The sequence below is a fragment of the Elephas maximus genome, chromosome 17, assembly GCF_024166365.1.
Source record: "Elephas maximus indicus isolate mEleMax1 chromosome 17, mEleMax1 primary haplotype, whole genome shotgun sequence".
Lineage (NCBI taxonomy): Eukaryota > Metazoa > Chordata > Mammalia > Proboscidea > Elephantidae > Elephas > Elephas maximus.
Genome location: NC_064835.1, coordinates 62,739,353 through 62,752,480, shown reverse-complemented (window position 1 = coordinate 62,752,480; position 13,128 = coordinate 62,739,353). Strand labels below are relative to the sequence as shown.

The 13,128-nt window shown below is 53.6% G+C and overlaps 1 protein-coding gene across 2 annotated transcripts in view; it reads right to left on the bottom strand.

Moving 5' to 3' along the window:
• The window catches only part of RAB11FIP5 (RAB11 family interacting protein 5), a 51,270-nt gene extending 40,524 nt beyond the window's left edge, over window positions 1-10,746 (bottom strand). For both annotated transcript variants that reach the window (XM_049856860.1, XM_049856861.1), the window contains exon 1: window positions 10,140-10,746. In XM_049856860.1, the coding sequence (XP_049712817.1) occupies window positions 10,140-10,570 (431 nt within the window). In that variant the 5' untranslated portion in view covers window positions 10,571-10,746. The remainder of the gene's footprint in view (window positions 1-10,139) is intronic.
• Between the last annotated feature and the right edge of the window lie 2,382 nt (window positions 10,747-13,128).

Genomic DNA, 13,128 nt, shown 5'->3' with positions numbered 1-13,128 from the left:
CCTAAACTAGGACAGCAGCAATGGGGAAGGTAGGAGGGACCAGGGGTCCCCTCCCCTGAGCACCCCTTTTTCACGCTCCTGCAGTGGCCCTCGGGCAGGGCCCCCAGCCTGCAGTCTCGCCCTCTGTCGACAGCAGGGACTGTTACTCACCTTCTATCCCCACACCCTGGGACAGGGCCTGATATATGGAACACCTCTAACACCTGCTGGGTAAATGAGATGGAGCTGGCAGCTTCAGTCCCAAAAAGAAACTGAGGGAAAAAATCATTTTAAGGGTATTATAGGAAAGCCCCAGGGAACTAGAAGACAGGAGGCCTGGTTCTAGTCCTGCCTCTGACTTACTAAGTGGCTTTTAAAAAACCATTTCACCTCTGTAAATGGGGATGATAAAATAAGTCCTTTGGGACAGGGTGCAGTGCCAACTAAAACTGTTATCACTCAGAGTTTGGGGAGGCAACTGGAAAAAACTTTCCCCGAGTCTCTTTTATTCTGACATCTTCCTTCCTCTCCAGTGTCCTCTCCCCAAGCAGTCTTGCCTTACACACAACCACAGGGCAGCCCTCTTTTGGCTGCGACACCCCCAACTTAACTACCCTTTGCGTTGGTATCTGCAGTAAAACTGCAAGCCAGACGCAATCATAGGACAGGAGATTGCCTCCTATCAGGCCAGAAGGATGACCCTTATCACCTTCTCTGGCACCATGCCCAGCACCAACTCTCCTCGGAGCCCAAAACAGTCATCTCATCAGTGACCGCTGTCTCCACAGAGACAGCTCCTCCGGTCCACCTCAGACCCCAGCAGTGTCAGCCTCCCTCCCTTTAGGGCACAAGCATCTCGGCTACTCCTCATCTCTCCTACTGCTGCAAGCTCCAGTGATGTGTCACTGTTGGGGGGCTGCAGAGGTGGCCAGGGGTCCGCACTCACCCAGCAAAGTCTAACCACCAGAGATAGCCACAAGAAGTATGTAGTCCGATAGCACCATGTAGAGAAAGAAGCTCCGGGCCTGGAGGTCAGAAATTGGGCTGCCACTATGTAGCCAGGTGACCTTGGACAGGTCATTCCACCTCCTAGGACCCCAGTTTCCACATCTGTAAAAATAGGGGTCATCTGCTACCCTCAGGGGAAAAGGAAATGAGCTACTGCCGGGAACACCCTCTGAAAGTAGGCCAAACCACACATATGTTTTGGGTTTGTCTATCAGGGGCCTTTTCCAGGCTGTCATCAGCCCCATGGGAGAGAGGTAGCCCAGGGCCAAACAGCACTGACCCTGCCCAGGAAAAGGGAGAGAATCAGCAAGATGACCCCTCCCAAGGCATCTTCGGCAAAGGGAGGTGTAAGGAAGAAATTCTACTTAACCACTACCCCGCCCCCCCCCACCCCACCACCAATTTGCTCCTAACCCCATATTCGCCCCAAAACAGGAACCCTGGGTCATGGAGGGAAAAACTAAGTGGTGACCATCCCCTCCGCCAGTGTCTCAGGTCAGACCCCACAAAAGGTAGAGACAAACAATAAACATCCCTACATGGGAAAGTCAGCAGGTTGCAGGTACAGACCGTGCACTGAGAATGTTGCATTTGGACAAACAAAAAAGGAGGGGGGAAGAAAATAGGCAATGCATTTGCTTATAGACTCATTTCTATTAATAACTTCGTAAGGTGACACAAGAACTGGTAATGTTGGTCACCTCTGAGGAAAGCTGCTGGCTGACCCGAGGTCAGGATGAGATTTTTTTTTCCAATAATTTATTTTTTGTTATTGTTGAAAATACACACAGCAGAACATATACCAATTCAACAATTTCTACATGTACAATTCAGAGACACTGATTACATTCTTCGGATTGTGTGACCATTCTCACCCACCTTTTCTGAGTTATTCCTTCCCTATTAACACAAACTCACTGCCCCCTAAGGCTCCTATCTAATCTTCCTGGTGGCTGTTGTCACTTTGATCCCACACAGATAGTTTGAAGAGAGCACAGTGCTCAAGACAGACATCCTTTACTAGTTAAGCTAAACTACGATTTGGTTTTCAGACTTCAGGGGACATTTTTGGTTTAAGGTTTAAAGATTAGCCCAGGGCAATGGTTTCAGAGGCTTATCCAACGTCCATGGCTCCAGAAAGTCTGGAGTTCATGAGAATTTGAAATTCTGTTCTGTATTTTCTGAGCAAGGGAGATTTTTCATTGTCTGCATTTTGTACCTTTAGGATTTTAAACCAGGTGAGCTACTCAAAAATAAAAAAGCTGCATTAAAAGAAGGTAGACTGTTTCAGGGAATGAGGCTCAAAGAAAAGCTTGGTGTCCGTCTGCATCCCCTCCTGGCCCAGCCCCGCCCCACTCACCTCCCCTTCTTGAGGAGCAGTTTCCCTGACTGAAACTCACCAGGCCACCACACCTCACCTGTCATTCAAGGCCCTGCCTCCCCCAGGAAGTCCACCCTGATCACTCCAGCCCTCAAAAGTTCCCCCTTCGTTTGCCCCTTCCTTCCTCTCATGCTTTTTATTTGTTGCTTCGTAAGTTAATCATCCTTCCTGTGAAAGTCTTGTCTCAAACACATTTTCACCCTTCCGGGGAAAGGGCAGTACATTCTATTTCTTCTGTATCCTCCACAGCGCTGACCTAGGCACTGTGGTTGCCCAGTCATTGCTTCCCGAATGTTGAACAAAAGGGGAGAAAAAAAGGAAATGACTGCATTTTCTGTAGGAGGAGGAACTGGATGGCTGGGAGTGCTCCATCACCGCCACTGTAAAGCAGGCATGTGATGGCTCGGGCAAGGTCAGGAAGTTTCATATCTATTGATGTCCCCAAGCCCTGCTCCAGTATACAAACCCTAGGGGAGTGACTCTCACCAGAGGTGTGGGGTGTGTGTCCAGGCCAAGGCAGAGCTTCCCAGCCTTCATCCACTCCTGGAAGGACATATCCTCCTTCCCAAAGTGCCAGGCGGCAGCCTCTGGGGCAGACACAACCAGGCCCAGAGCCGCAGATCAAACATGCTCAACCCAATAAACCAGGGCTCACGTAGGAGGAGGAGAAGGATGTGCTCACACAGCCTCCAAGCTAACTCGCACGATCTGCTTTGGGGAAGAGAGGAAGCCTCAGGAGGGCAGCTGCTGAGCCTCTGGCCCTATGTAGGGTGGAATCGTGGAAGCCACGCAGGGAAAACTGAGATGGGCAGTACAGCATGGTGGCCAAGAACATCGAATCTGAAGCCAGACTGCCTGTGTTCAAATTCTGGGTCTGCCACTTACTGTTTCCCTTTAGAAAAGTCACTTAACCTCTCTGTGCCTCAGTCTCCTCAGCTGTTAAACATAGTAACAGTGCCTATACCTCAGAAGGTTGCTGTGAGGACCTATACCTCAGGGGCTGCTTTGAACCAATGTAAGTCAAGTCCTTAACCAAACCAAACTCATTGCCATCAAGTTGATTCTGACTCAGAGAGACATTATAGGACAGAGGAGAACTGCCCCATGAGGTTTCCAAGGCTGTCATCTTTACAGAAGCAGGTTGCCACATCTTTCTCCTGCAGAGCAACTGGTGGGTTCGAACTGCTGACCTTCTGGTTAGCAGCTGAGCACGTAACTACTGCACCACCAGCGCTCTTCAGTCAAGTCATTAGGGCTTGACTAGACCAACAAAGCAAGATTTTAATAATCCACCAAAACAGAGTGCTATGTGCTCCACGTGTGGGAATTCAGAGAAGGCTGGGCTGAAGGAAAGCCTCCCCATGGCTGACCCGATGGTCTTTGGAATATGACCCCTCCTCACGAGGGTCTGCCCCTCCTCAAGGAGTGCAGGCCCAAGTGGCTGGGTTTTCTCCGAACATCCCCAGCGCCCCCTACAGGGGTACCATAACACCAAACCCAGAAAACCCAGTGCTGTCAGGTTGATTCTGACTCATAGCGACCCTATAAGACAGAGTAGAACTGCCCCATAGAGTTTCCAAGGAGGACCTGGCAGAGCAGTTGGTTATCCCCATCCTCCAAATGCAGAGGTGAGGGGGTTATCCTCCTCACAAGACTGCCCCTCCAGGGAATGTAGACAGGGATGCCTGCGTCCTCCCCTCCCTTGAATTTCTACCCCCTCTGCCCCCCACCAGGGCCCCCCTCTCGCCTTGGCCCAGCAGGAACTCCAGAAACACCTTTGGATTAGACTGACCCTCAAGGTCAGCAGGTGAGTGTCAAGGCCTCTCCCCTTTCCCAGCTGCAATCTCCCTGTCTCACTAAAAGCCCACGGGCATCTGCATGGAAACCTTGGAGGGGTCAATACCATCTCTTCTTTACCTCAGAGCCTACAGGGTTTGAGAGAAACCACACAGAGCTCACTCTCCACTAATCTGCTGAGTAGCTGAGAGCATGTCCCTCTCCCTCTCCGACCCCGCCCTCACAGAGCCTCAGTTTCCACATGTCTCAGTAGTTCAGGGAGCCCTGGTGGTACAGTGATTAAGAGCTTGGCTGCTATCCAAAAGGTCAGCAGTTTGAATCCACCAGCCGCTCCTTGGAAACTCTATGGGGCAGTTCTACTCTTTCCTATAGAGTTGCTATGAGTCAGAAGGGACTCGACGGCAAGGGGGTTGATTTGCTTAAGTAGCTAAACGCTCTACCAGCCAAGAGGTGGTGGTTTGAACCCACCCAGAAGCGCCTCAGAAGACTGGACTGGTGACAGGCTTCCAAAAGGTCACAGCCTTGAAAACCCTATGGAGCAGTTGTACTCTGCACACATGGGGTTGCCATGAGTTGGAGTCAACTCGATGGCAACTAACAACAACAAAAGCACTCTTCTAGCTCTGCTGACAAGATTCCGTGATTAAGGGCTGGGATTTGCACCCAGGCTAAGTGAAGTGGCCTGTGGTAAGCTTCCTCCCATGTAAGCGTCTCCTCTAACGCATTGCCTCTTGGGATCTCTACTTGCAGAGCCCATGGTTACCACCCTCTGAGGAGAGGCCTGGCGTCCAGACCCACACACAGTCATGCCCCAGCATGAGCATCCAAGCCCAGCTTCCATCTCTGGCCACCATCATTTCTGAGGGAAGAAATAACCCAAGGGGTCCCCAGCCAGCTCAGCCAGCAAAGCGATCAGGCTCTTCCCTCAGGGGACTGCCAGCGACATAAAGGGCCCACATTGTGTATTTATTTTTATTACTTGGCCGTGGGGAAGGACAAAGCTTTTTCATGACGACATCATTTTGCAGAGGACCGGCCCTACACAAGGAAAAACGCGTACTAACTCCCACAGAGCAAAGAGGGCTCCTGTCATTGTGTTAATTATCTGTCCCGGAGCAAGGTGGGGAAGGGCAAGGGAAACATCTGGACGGGGCAAGACCAGAGTGTCACAGTACCAAGGTGGCCATAATAACAAGCGGGGCAGGCAGCTCTCATCTGAGGAAAAGGACAGCCCTCAAGGTCGCCTGGGACTGAGGCTCTGCTGAGGAGCGCCTTAACACTGGCAGCCTACAAGAAGGCAGAACAGGGCAGAGATGCGCTGCACCAAAGTCCCATGTCCTTCCTCAGGCCCTTACCCAGGGCCCAGGGCCCAGGGCCCAGGGCCAGGGCAGATGCAGAAGAAAGGGGAAGCTGCTGTGCCAGCAGGGGCTGCCCAGTCTGACAGAGGAGTCACACTTTCTACCCCTCCCCACTCCCCAGACGCTGTTCATGCAACCCCAAATAAAAGCTGCCCCACAACTAAAGGAGATGCACCCTCCTGCGTCCTAATGAATGACTTTTGAGTACAGCCACACCCTTACCTGGCAGCCAAAACAGACTTCCCCAGCAGTCCCTCAGGCCTCAAATCCAAGTCTGGGGTTGTAGCAAGAGCCAAATCCAGGGACCCTAGCAGCCTTGGCTACTTCCTGAGGACCAAGGTAGCCATCTGGAAACCAGTGAAGGAAGGCTGTGTGGTTGTGCACGTACACACACACACACACACACACACAAACACACCCCAAATGCTAGAACACCTGCCCACAACAGTTAAATGCAGACCAACTAGGGGCACGGGGATGGATGGAAGCCCTAAAAGGCCATCCCAATCTCAAGCCAACAGGCTACATGTTCCCTCAGGCCTCTGCCCTCCTCAAGGACATCTCAGGCCACTGTGAACGGTCAAGTCAGAAGGCTCTGCTCTCAGGCCTTTGTCTTCCACAGCCACAGGCCTCCTTGAGGCCCTCCAAAAAACAATGGTGCAGGTCCAATGAGGGGCTGTCCATAGAATAGTTTTACTCTTTTGCGAAGAAGAACAAACTGTTCCCAAGCCAAACGGTACTCACGACCTTGGCTTTCCCATGATCCAACAAGCCCACATGATGGTGCCACCCTCCACAGTCCAGGTCTCACAGCAGAGACAGTTTTACTCCATACCAGGATCAGGGATGAGGTAGGTGATGGGCCCCCCAAACAGGGTTGTGTCCCCCCCTCCCCTCTCTCAAACACACTGACCAGCATTCCCAAAGAGCAAAGACCAGGTCCCCCCAATCAAAATCGCCTCATAGCAGAGTCCCTATCTTCCCACCCCAAAACTTTTGCCTGTTCTGCCTTCCCCCAACTCCCAACATGTTCAGAGTCATTCACCTGGCAGCATAATCCACACGGACAGCCCAATGGGTCAGACAGGTCTAAGTGGCCCACCTGACTGAAAGGGGGACAAAAAGAACTAACCACTGCCACCCTCTCCCCTGACTGTCAGGGAGAGTCAGAGAGGCCAACACAGACATACCCACTAGGCTGCACTGGGAAGGATGCTGTGGGTAAAAACCAGAAAGGAAATTCATGGAGAAGCATCTTTTAGGATTTTCAGACCCATAGGAACCATGATGATCCAAGTATGGTTTTATTGGAGTAAGAAGGTTATAACCAGTTAACTTGTTTACTATATTAATATTTGTTTTGAGAACTTCCTCTTCAATTATTTAGAAGCCTCCAGTGAAATCCCTTACCTCAAAGAGCTCCCCACTGGCAAAGGGCCTCCGGGGGATGCTGAGGCACCTAGAACCCCGGTTACCACCATCATACAAAGCAGGACTCCTAGAGTGACCCACAATAATATTTTGAGAGCTTGCTATGCATCCAGAAATACATAAGCCTTTTACAGATGATATCTTATTTGGTCTGATCAACTCTGATTATTATCCTGATGTTTTTAGAAATGAGGAAGCAGATTAAGTAATCTGGCTGCTAGTGAACGACAGCACTGGCTGTCAAGCCCCAGCATCCAGGTTCTTTAAACACTGTGCTGTCCTGCTTTCCCAAGAGGGCAAGGCTGCTGGGGAGGGGAGCTGCAGGCCTACAGGCCAGTCTGAGTTTGGCTTCACCACTGCAGAAGCCTCCCAAGCCCAGCCCTCGTTCTTGTGCCTCTAGGAGCAAAGGGCATGGTGGAGGGTTGCAGACTCTGCCACCCAGGGGTCTGGGGCTATCCATGCTCTGAGTTCGTCACATGAGAAGCTCTTCCATGGCAGTGGTGTCTCCCAGACTAGGGCTACCAGCGTTGTTACCAAAACCTCCCTTCACCATCACTGCTGTTCACGGCCACCTAAGGCCAGGGAAAGCACTAGGTGCTTTACTTGCATTCTCATTTCATCCTTTCACATCAGCCCTGTGAAGGTGGTAATTATCCCCACTTTACACATCAGGAAACTGAGGCACAAGAGTTTAAGTGGCTTGCAACCAACTGGCAGGTTTGGAATCAGAATCTTCAGAGCAACGCCACAACCCGTGCCCCCTGCCCGCTTAATCATGAGGCTGTCCTTCCCCAGTCAGGTTCTCTCGGTGACACCTATGTTCCCATCTGCCCTCCCTGGGACCACCACAACCTGGCTCCTGGAGTTTCAACAGTGACCACTGTCCTTGTCCACCATTTTCCAAAGCTGAGGGGAGTAAGCTCTGGTCTTCTCCAGCAGTGTCTTGCCCACTCCCCCACCAGGCAAGTGTGGACTCACTATCTCAACAGCCCATGCCTGGTGGAGTAAGGCAGACAGGGTGCTCCAGGAAATGCCATCAGGAGTGGTCAGTGGGAATGCTGCTAGGTCAGGGCCTGGAGAACCGGAGGATCTGGCCTTTCACAGATTTTCCCCTGTCCACCACAAGTGCCTGCCCTCTCTCTAGGTTCTATAAATACCAAAAAAACCGAACCCATTGCCATTGAGTCGATTCCAACTCATAGCGTCCCTATAGGACAGAGAACTGCCCCACAGAGTTTCCAAGGAGCGCCTGGCGGATTTGAACTGCCGACCCGTGGGTTAGCAGCTGTAGCACTTAACCACTAAGCCACCAGGGTTTCCGGTTCTATAAATAACTCAGGTCAATAAAATAACTCAGGTCAATGCATAGGAGAAAGGAAGTGAGGTGGGTTCTGAAAGATCCTGGTGGAAAAGATGACTTCTATAAAGTAAAACGAGGCTCCTATCAGATCCAAAGGTGGCCAATCAAATTCTCGGAGAGGAACTGTCCTTGGCTGACAAAAGGCCCACCTGGGTCTATGGGCACAGCCAGCTGACATGAGGAAAGCAAGGGCAGGAACTGGAAAAGCCACTGACCTCACAGAAGCTCCTCACAGAAGCCCCTCCCCGAAAGCCTGGAGACTGGGGGGTGGGGGGAGGGAGTTCATCTACCCAGTCTGGTCAGATTAGCTAAGTAGTGGAGAGTGAAGGACTGGGAAAGGGGCGGAATGAACTTGAGGGCAGGCACCTCTTCTGAAAAAGAAAGGGTTAAGAGAACCAGGGGAGCATTTTCTACCCCACGCCCATATCCTTGGGCTTCACGAGCCAGGAAGGAGGGAAAAGACAGGAAAGGGGTGGAAAAAAACAAAACAAGGGCCAAGCTGTACCACATGATCACATCCAGCAACCAAACAGCAAGTCATGAGGGAAGAAGGAGAGAAGGCCAGGTGAGGGGGAAGTGGAGTTAGGTCACAGCCCTGCCTGGAAGCTGCCCTGTGCCAACCCTGCTTCCCCACCCCAGGCCATGCAGAGGGCCATGATGTACTCCCTACCTACATCTTGAAAAACCTTCGAGGTCGGATCCCTTTCTACCCAAATCCTTCCTGGTTTCACTTGGTCTGCACCAGTCTCATCCTTCTCTTCCAGCAAACCTTCCTAAATTTAATTTACTCAGTTGGATGTCGTCCAACTCCAGCAAACTTTTCCAGCACCTCTCCCCACTCCAGGCACACCCCCGCCCCAACCTCCTTATCCTCTTCACACAGGGTCCACCAGGCCCAGGAGAGGCCATCACTCCCAGTTAACCCCTTGAGTGATCCACAGCAAGTTGTCAACCCTGGGGGCTGGCTTGTAGATCCAGCCCTAGCACAAAACAGGAAACAAGGCTCCAAGTCTAAAGCCTTGATCTCAGCACAGGGAAGGGTAAACGCTGCCAAAATAAATGATTAAAAAACCACCGGGCCCTTCTGGGGGGAAGTGACTGGGGGATTACCTAGTGCTGTGCATTAAGCATGCCACTGCCTCTACCTAGGGCAGGGCTATTAAAGGCTGACTAAAGCGTTTCCTTCCCTTACTCAGGAGGTTCTCCTGTCCTCAGCTCAGGGGCCCCGGAGGGGCAGGGTCCAAGGAGGCGTCTCCAGATTCCTGAGGGCATTCGAGAAGCAGGCAAGAGAGATGCCCTCAGCAGCCTCTGGGTTTGGAAGGGACGCCTCTACTCAATCTCGCCCTGGCGGACAACACTACACCCTTCCCTTCCTCCAGGGCGAGTCAGAGCCTCTCTACTCCCCTGCGGGCCCTGAGCCCCGACAGGCACCCAGAAGTTCCCTTCCCCTTCGAGGAAAAGGAGGGAGGCCAGAAGGACTTACGAATGGCCCCAGATGTTTCCTTCTTGAGGTTCCCACAGCCCAGAACCCTCTGGATCCCACTCCTAAACTTTACTTGAAATCTACGCCCAGCGTTCGTCCCCACCCACGCCTCCCGCGGGCTTCACAAGGGCCCACCAGGGCCCAAACCCAGAACAATACACCTTTGGGAGGGGGGTCGTAGGGGAGCCCCGAAGCGGGAAGAACCAACTTGTCGGTTTATGCCCTTGAGCGCGAGGCAGGAGGTGCCACCATCCTGGCCGAGATTCGGGGTTGTATTCCCCCAGCAGCCCCGCCCGGTTAGACTCTTAACCGTTTCTGTGCCCACCCCTCGACCCCACTTACTCAGTGTGCTGGGCGCGGCCTGCGCCGAAGACCTCGTCCAGCGCCACCGTGGCTTGGCCTAGGAACTTGTCGACGCCGATGAGCGAGCGGTGCATGGTGGTGAGCACCAGCTCGCAGGCGGTGGCGGGGCCCGCGGCCCAGGGAGCCGGACCCGCATCGGCCTCCTGCGCCCGTAGCAGGCCGTCCAGGGTGCCGGGTGGCAGCTCGAAGGAACACTCCTCGCGCCATTCCGGGCAGCCTGGCGTCTTCTCCACCACCGACGTGCTGTACTTCTCGCGGCCCAACTGGATCACGGTGTAGGCGTCGCTGGTGCTGCCCGCGCCCGAGCTCTTGCCCCGCAGCCCGCGGGCCCGCAGCACCGTCACCTGGACGTGCGTGGGCAGCCAGCGGGAGGGCCCCGCCACCGGATCGGCGCCCCGCACCAGGGCCATGGCGGGGGTTAGCGGCGGCGGGCGAGGGCCAGCCGAGTGGGGCACGGACACGGGGACTAGTGAGTAACTTGGCAGCGGCGGAGGTGGGTCAGGAGCCGGACCGGAGAGCCGCCGCCCGCCAGCACAGCCGGCCGCCGCAGCAGCCGGCTGGGTTGGGCCGAGCCGGCCGCCGCCTCCCCGCCTCCCCGCCTCCCCGCCCCCCCCAGCCGCCGGCCGCGCCGTGACGTCAGCGCCCCGCCCCCTGCTCCGCCCCGCGGCCCGCGTCCGGAGTGCGCGTGGCGGTGCGGCAGCGCTGCGGGGGCGCGAGCTGCCGCCTGGCCGGCTGCAGACCCGCCCAGACGCGCGGCAGACCGGGGGCGGGGCGCGCGGCCTCTGCAAAGGGGTGGGCGGGCCTCCCGCGCTGGCCCCGCCCCGGCCCCGCCCCCGGGCCTGCGCCGCCTAGGGGCGCCCTCGGAGACCTCGCCTAGCCTCCTCCAGCCTCTGGGGAGCGCGACGTCCTCAGCGGGTGTGACATGCCGGCTTCGCGGGACGCCCGTGGCCTTGACACTGACTTAGGGGTGCGATGCGGACCCCGGCTGCCCACCCTCGTCTCAGGCCGTGCTCTCTCCTCCTCCAGCCCGGCCCTCCCGGGGAAGATGCCCGCGTTAAACCAGACGCGATTCCCGCTCCGCCACGTGACCGCCCCGCACCAGCGACGTAGGAGCGGGTGAACGGCTGCTGCCCCCAACCTTCGCGTGCGGGAGAGGCGCCCCCTCCCATACTGCAAGGCCCCGGCCCGGGAGCCAGAGAACTGAGCTCAGCCGCGGCGGACACTGCAGCGCAGAGCAGAGTGATGAATAAATGAGTAACCACATCAATATTTAAGTGTTCACTCCGAGCCCTGGGACTCCTGCGTCATGGCTTGGGGAGAATTATAGACTCTGATGAAGGTTTTAATTTTTTCCACCCATTACTAAGCGCTTACTATGTGTCGAGGAGGTCTGGTATCGCCTGGTTTAACTCTTGGCTCCTAACCGAAAGGTCAGCTGTTCGAACCCGCAGCCGCTCAGTAGACGGACGAAAAGATGTGGCAGTCTGGTTCCGTAAAGATTTACAGCCTTGGAAACCCTGTGGAGCAGTTCTACTCTGTCCTATAGGATTGCTATGAGTCAGACTCGACTAGAGGGCAATGGATTTTGTTTTCTTTGGTGTGCGGAACCCGGGTGTTTCCTGCACTCTTAGTTTATTAATGATAACAATTGTTCATAATTATAGATGCTGAATTTCGGCCAAGGCTGGTGCCTTATATGCATCACTTCATTTTATACTCACACCAACTTTGTAGAGTGGGTATAGTTGTCCCTGTTTTCCACACGATAAAATTGCAGCTTAGAGAGGTTAACTTGCCCAAGATCCCTAACTGGCAGGGTGGTATTTGAATCCACAAAGGATCCCAGAGCCTGTACTTTTTTTTTTTTTAAGAGGCTGTACTTTTAAAATAACTTTCAAATAAAATGTAATTGTTATTAGGTGCCGTGGAGTGGGGTCCGACTGGTAGCGACCCTATGTCCAACAGAAGGAAACGCTGCCTAGTCCTGCCCCATAAAACCCGTTGTCATCTAGTCAATTCTGACTTATAGCAACCCTATTGGTATAAGTAGAACTGCCCCACAGGGCTTCCAAGGCTTTAATCTGTACGGAAGCAGACTGTCACATCTTTCTCCCTCAGAGCAGCTGGTGGGTTCCACCCGCCCACCTTTTGGATAGCAGCCAAGCATTTAACCACTGTGCCACGAGGGCTCCTTGTAATACAAACATGCGCCTAAAAAAAAAATCAAATAGGACAGAAGGGCTTATAATTGGAAGCTAACCCCACCCCTCCACCCATCAATGCAGGGATAGGCATTCGTAGCCATTGGTGTTTTCAGGCCTGGTGGTTACCTCCATGTCTCTACCTAGAATGCTTACGTGGCTATTTGTGGCTTTACCAGGCCTAGCCATTATCTTCCTGCTATGATAAATCATCATGATTTAGCTCACCCAGGTCACTTCCCTCTCCCAGTCTTGCGTAGTTATGCTACTATTATTACTTCCTCTCTTGGATACCTTTGGGGTCCCTAGTTGGTGTAAATGGTTAGTTAATATGCTCCACTGCTAACCAAAAGGTTGGAGGTTCAGGTCCACCCACAGGTGCCTCAGAAGAAAGGCCCGGTGATCTATTGCAAAAAAAATCAGCCATTGAAAACCCCATGGAACACAATTCTACTCTGACACACCTGGGGTTGCCATGAGTCGGAATCAACTTGATGGCAACTGAGTAATATTGGATACCTTTATAGTGAAAACCTTTGTTTCTTCTTGGGGAGATTCTCCACAGCATCCCTTGACTTCGTATGCTGAGAGGAGGTTGCCAAAATCCCCACCCCCAGCCCATGTCCTCCACCAGGAGTATGGATGTAGGAAACCAATACACCAGGCGGAGGAGACCCACAGGAACACGCCACAGGCCCAATTCTGACAGCCTCCCACTTTAACTCTCCAAGCAGAAGAGAGTAGGGGACAAGGGGTGGGGAAGCCCT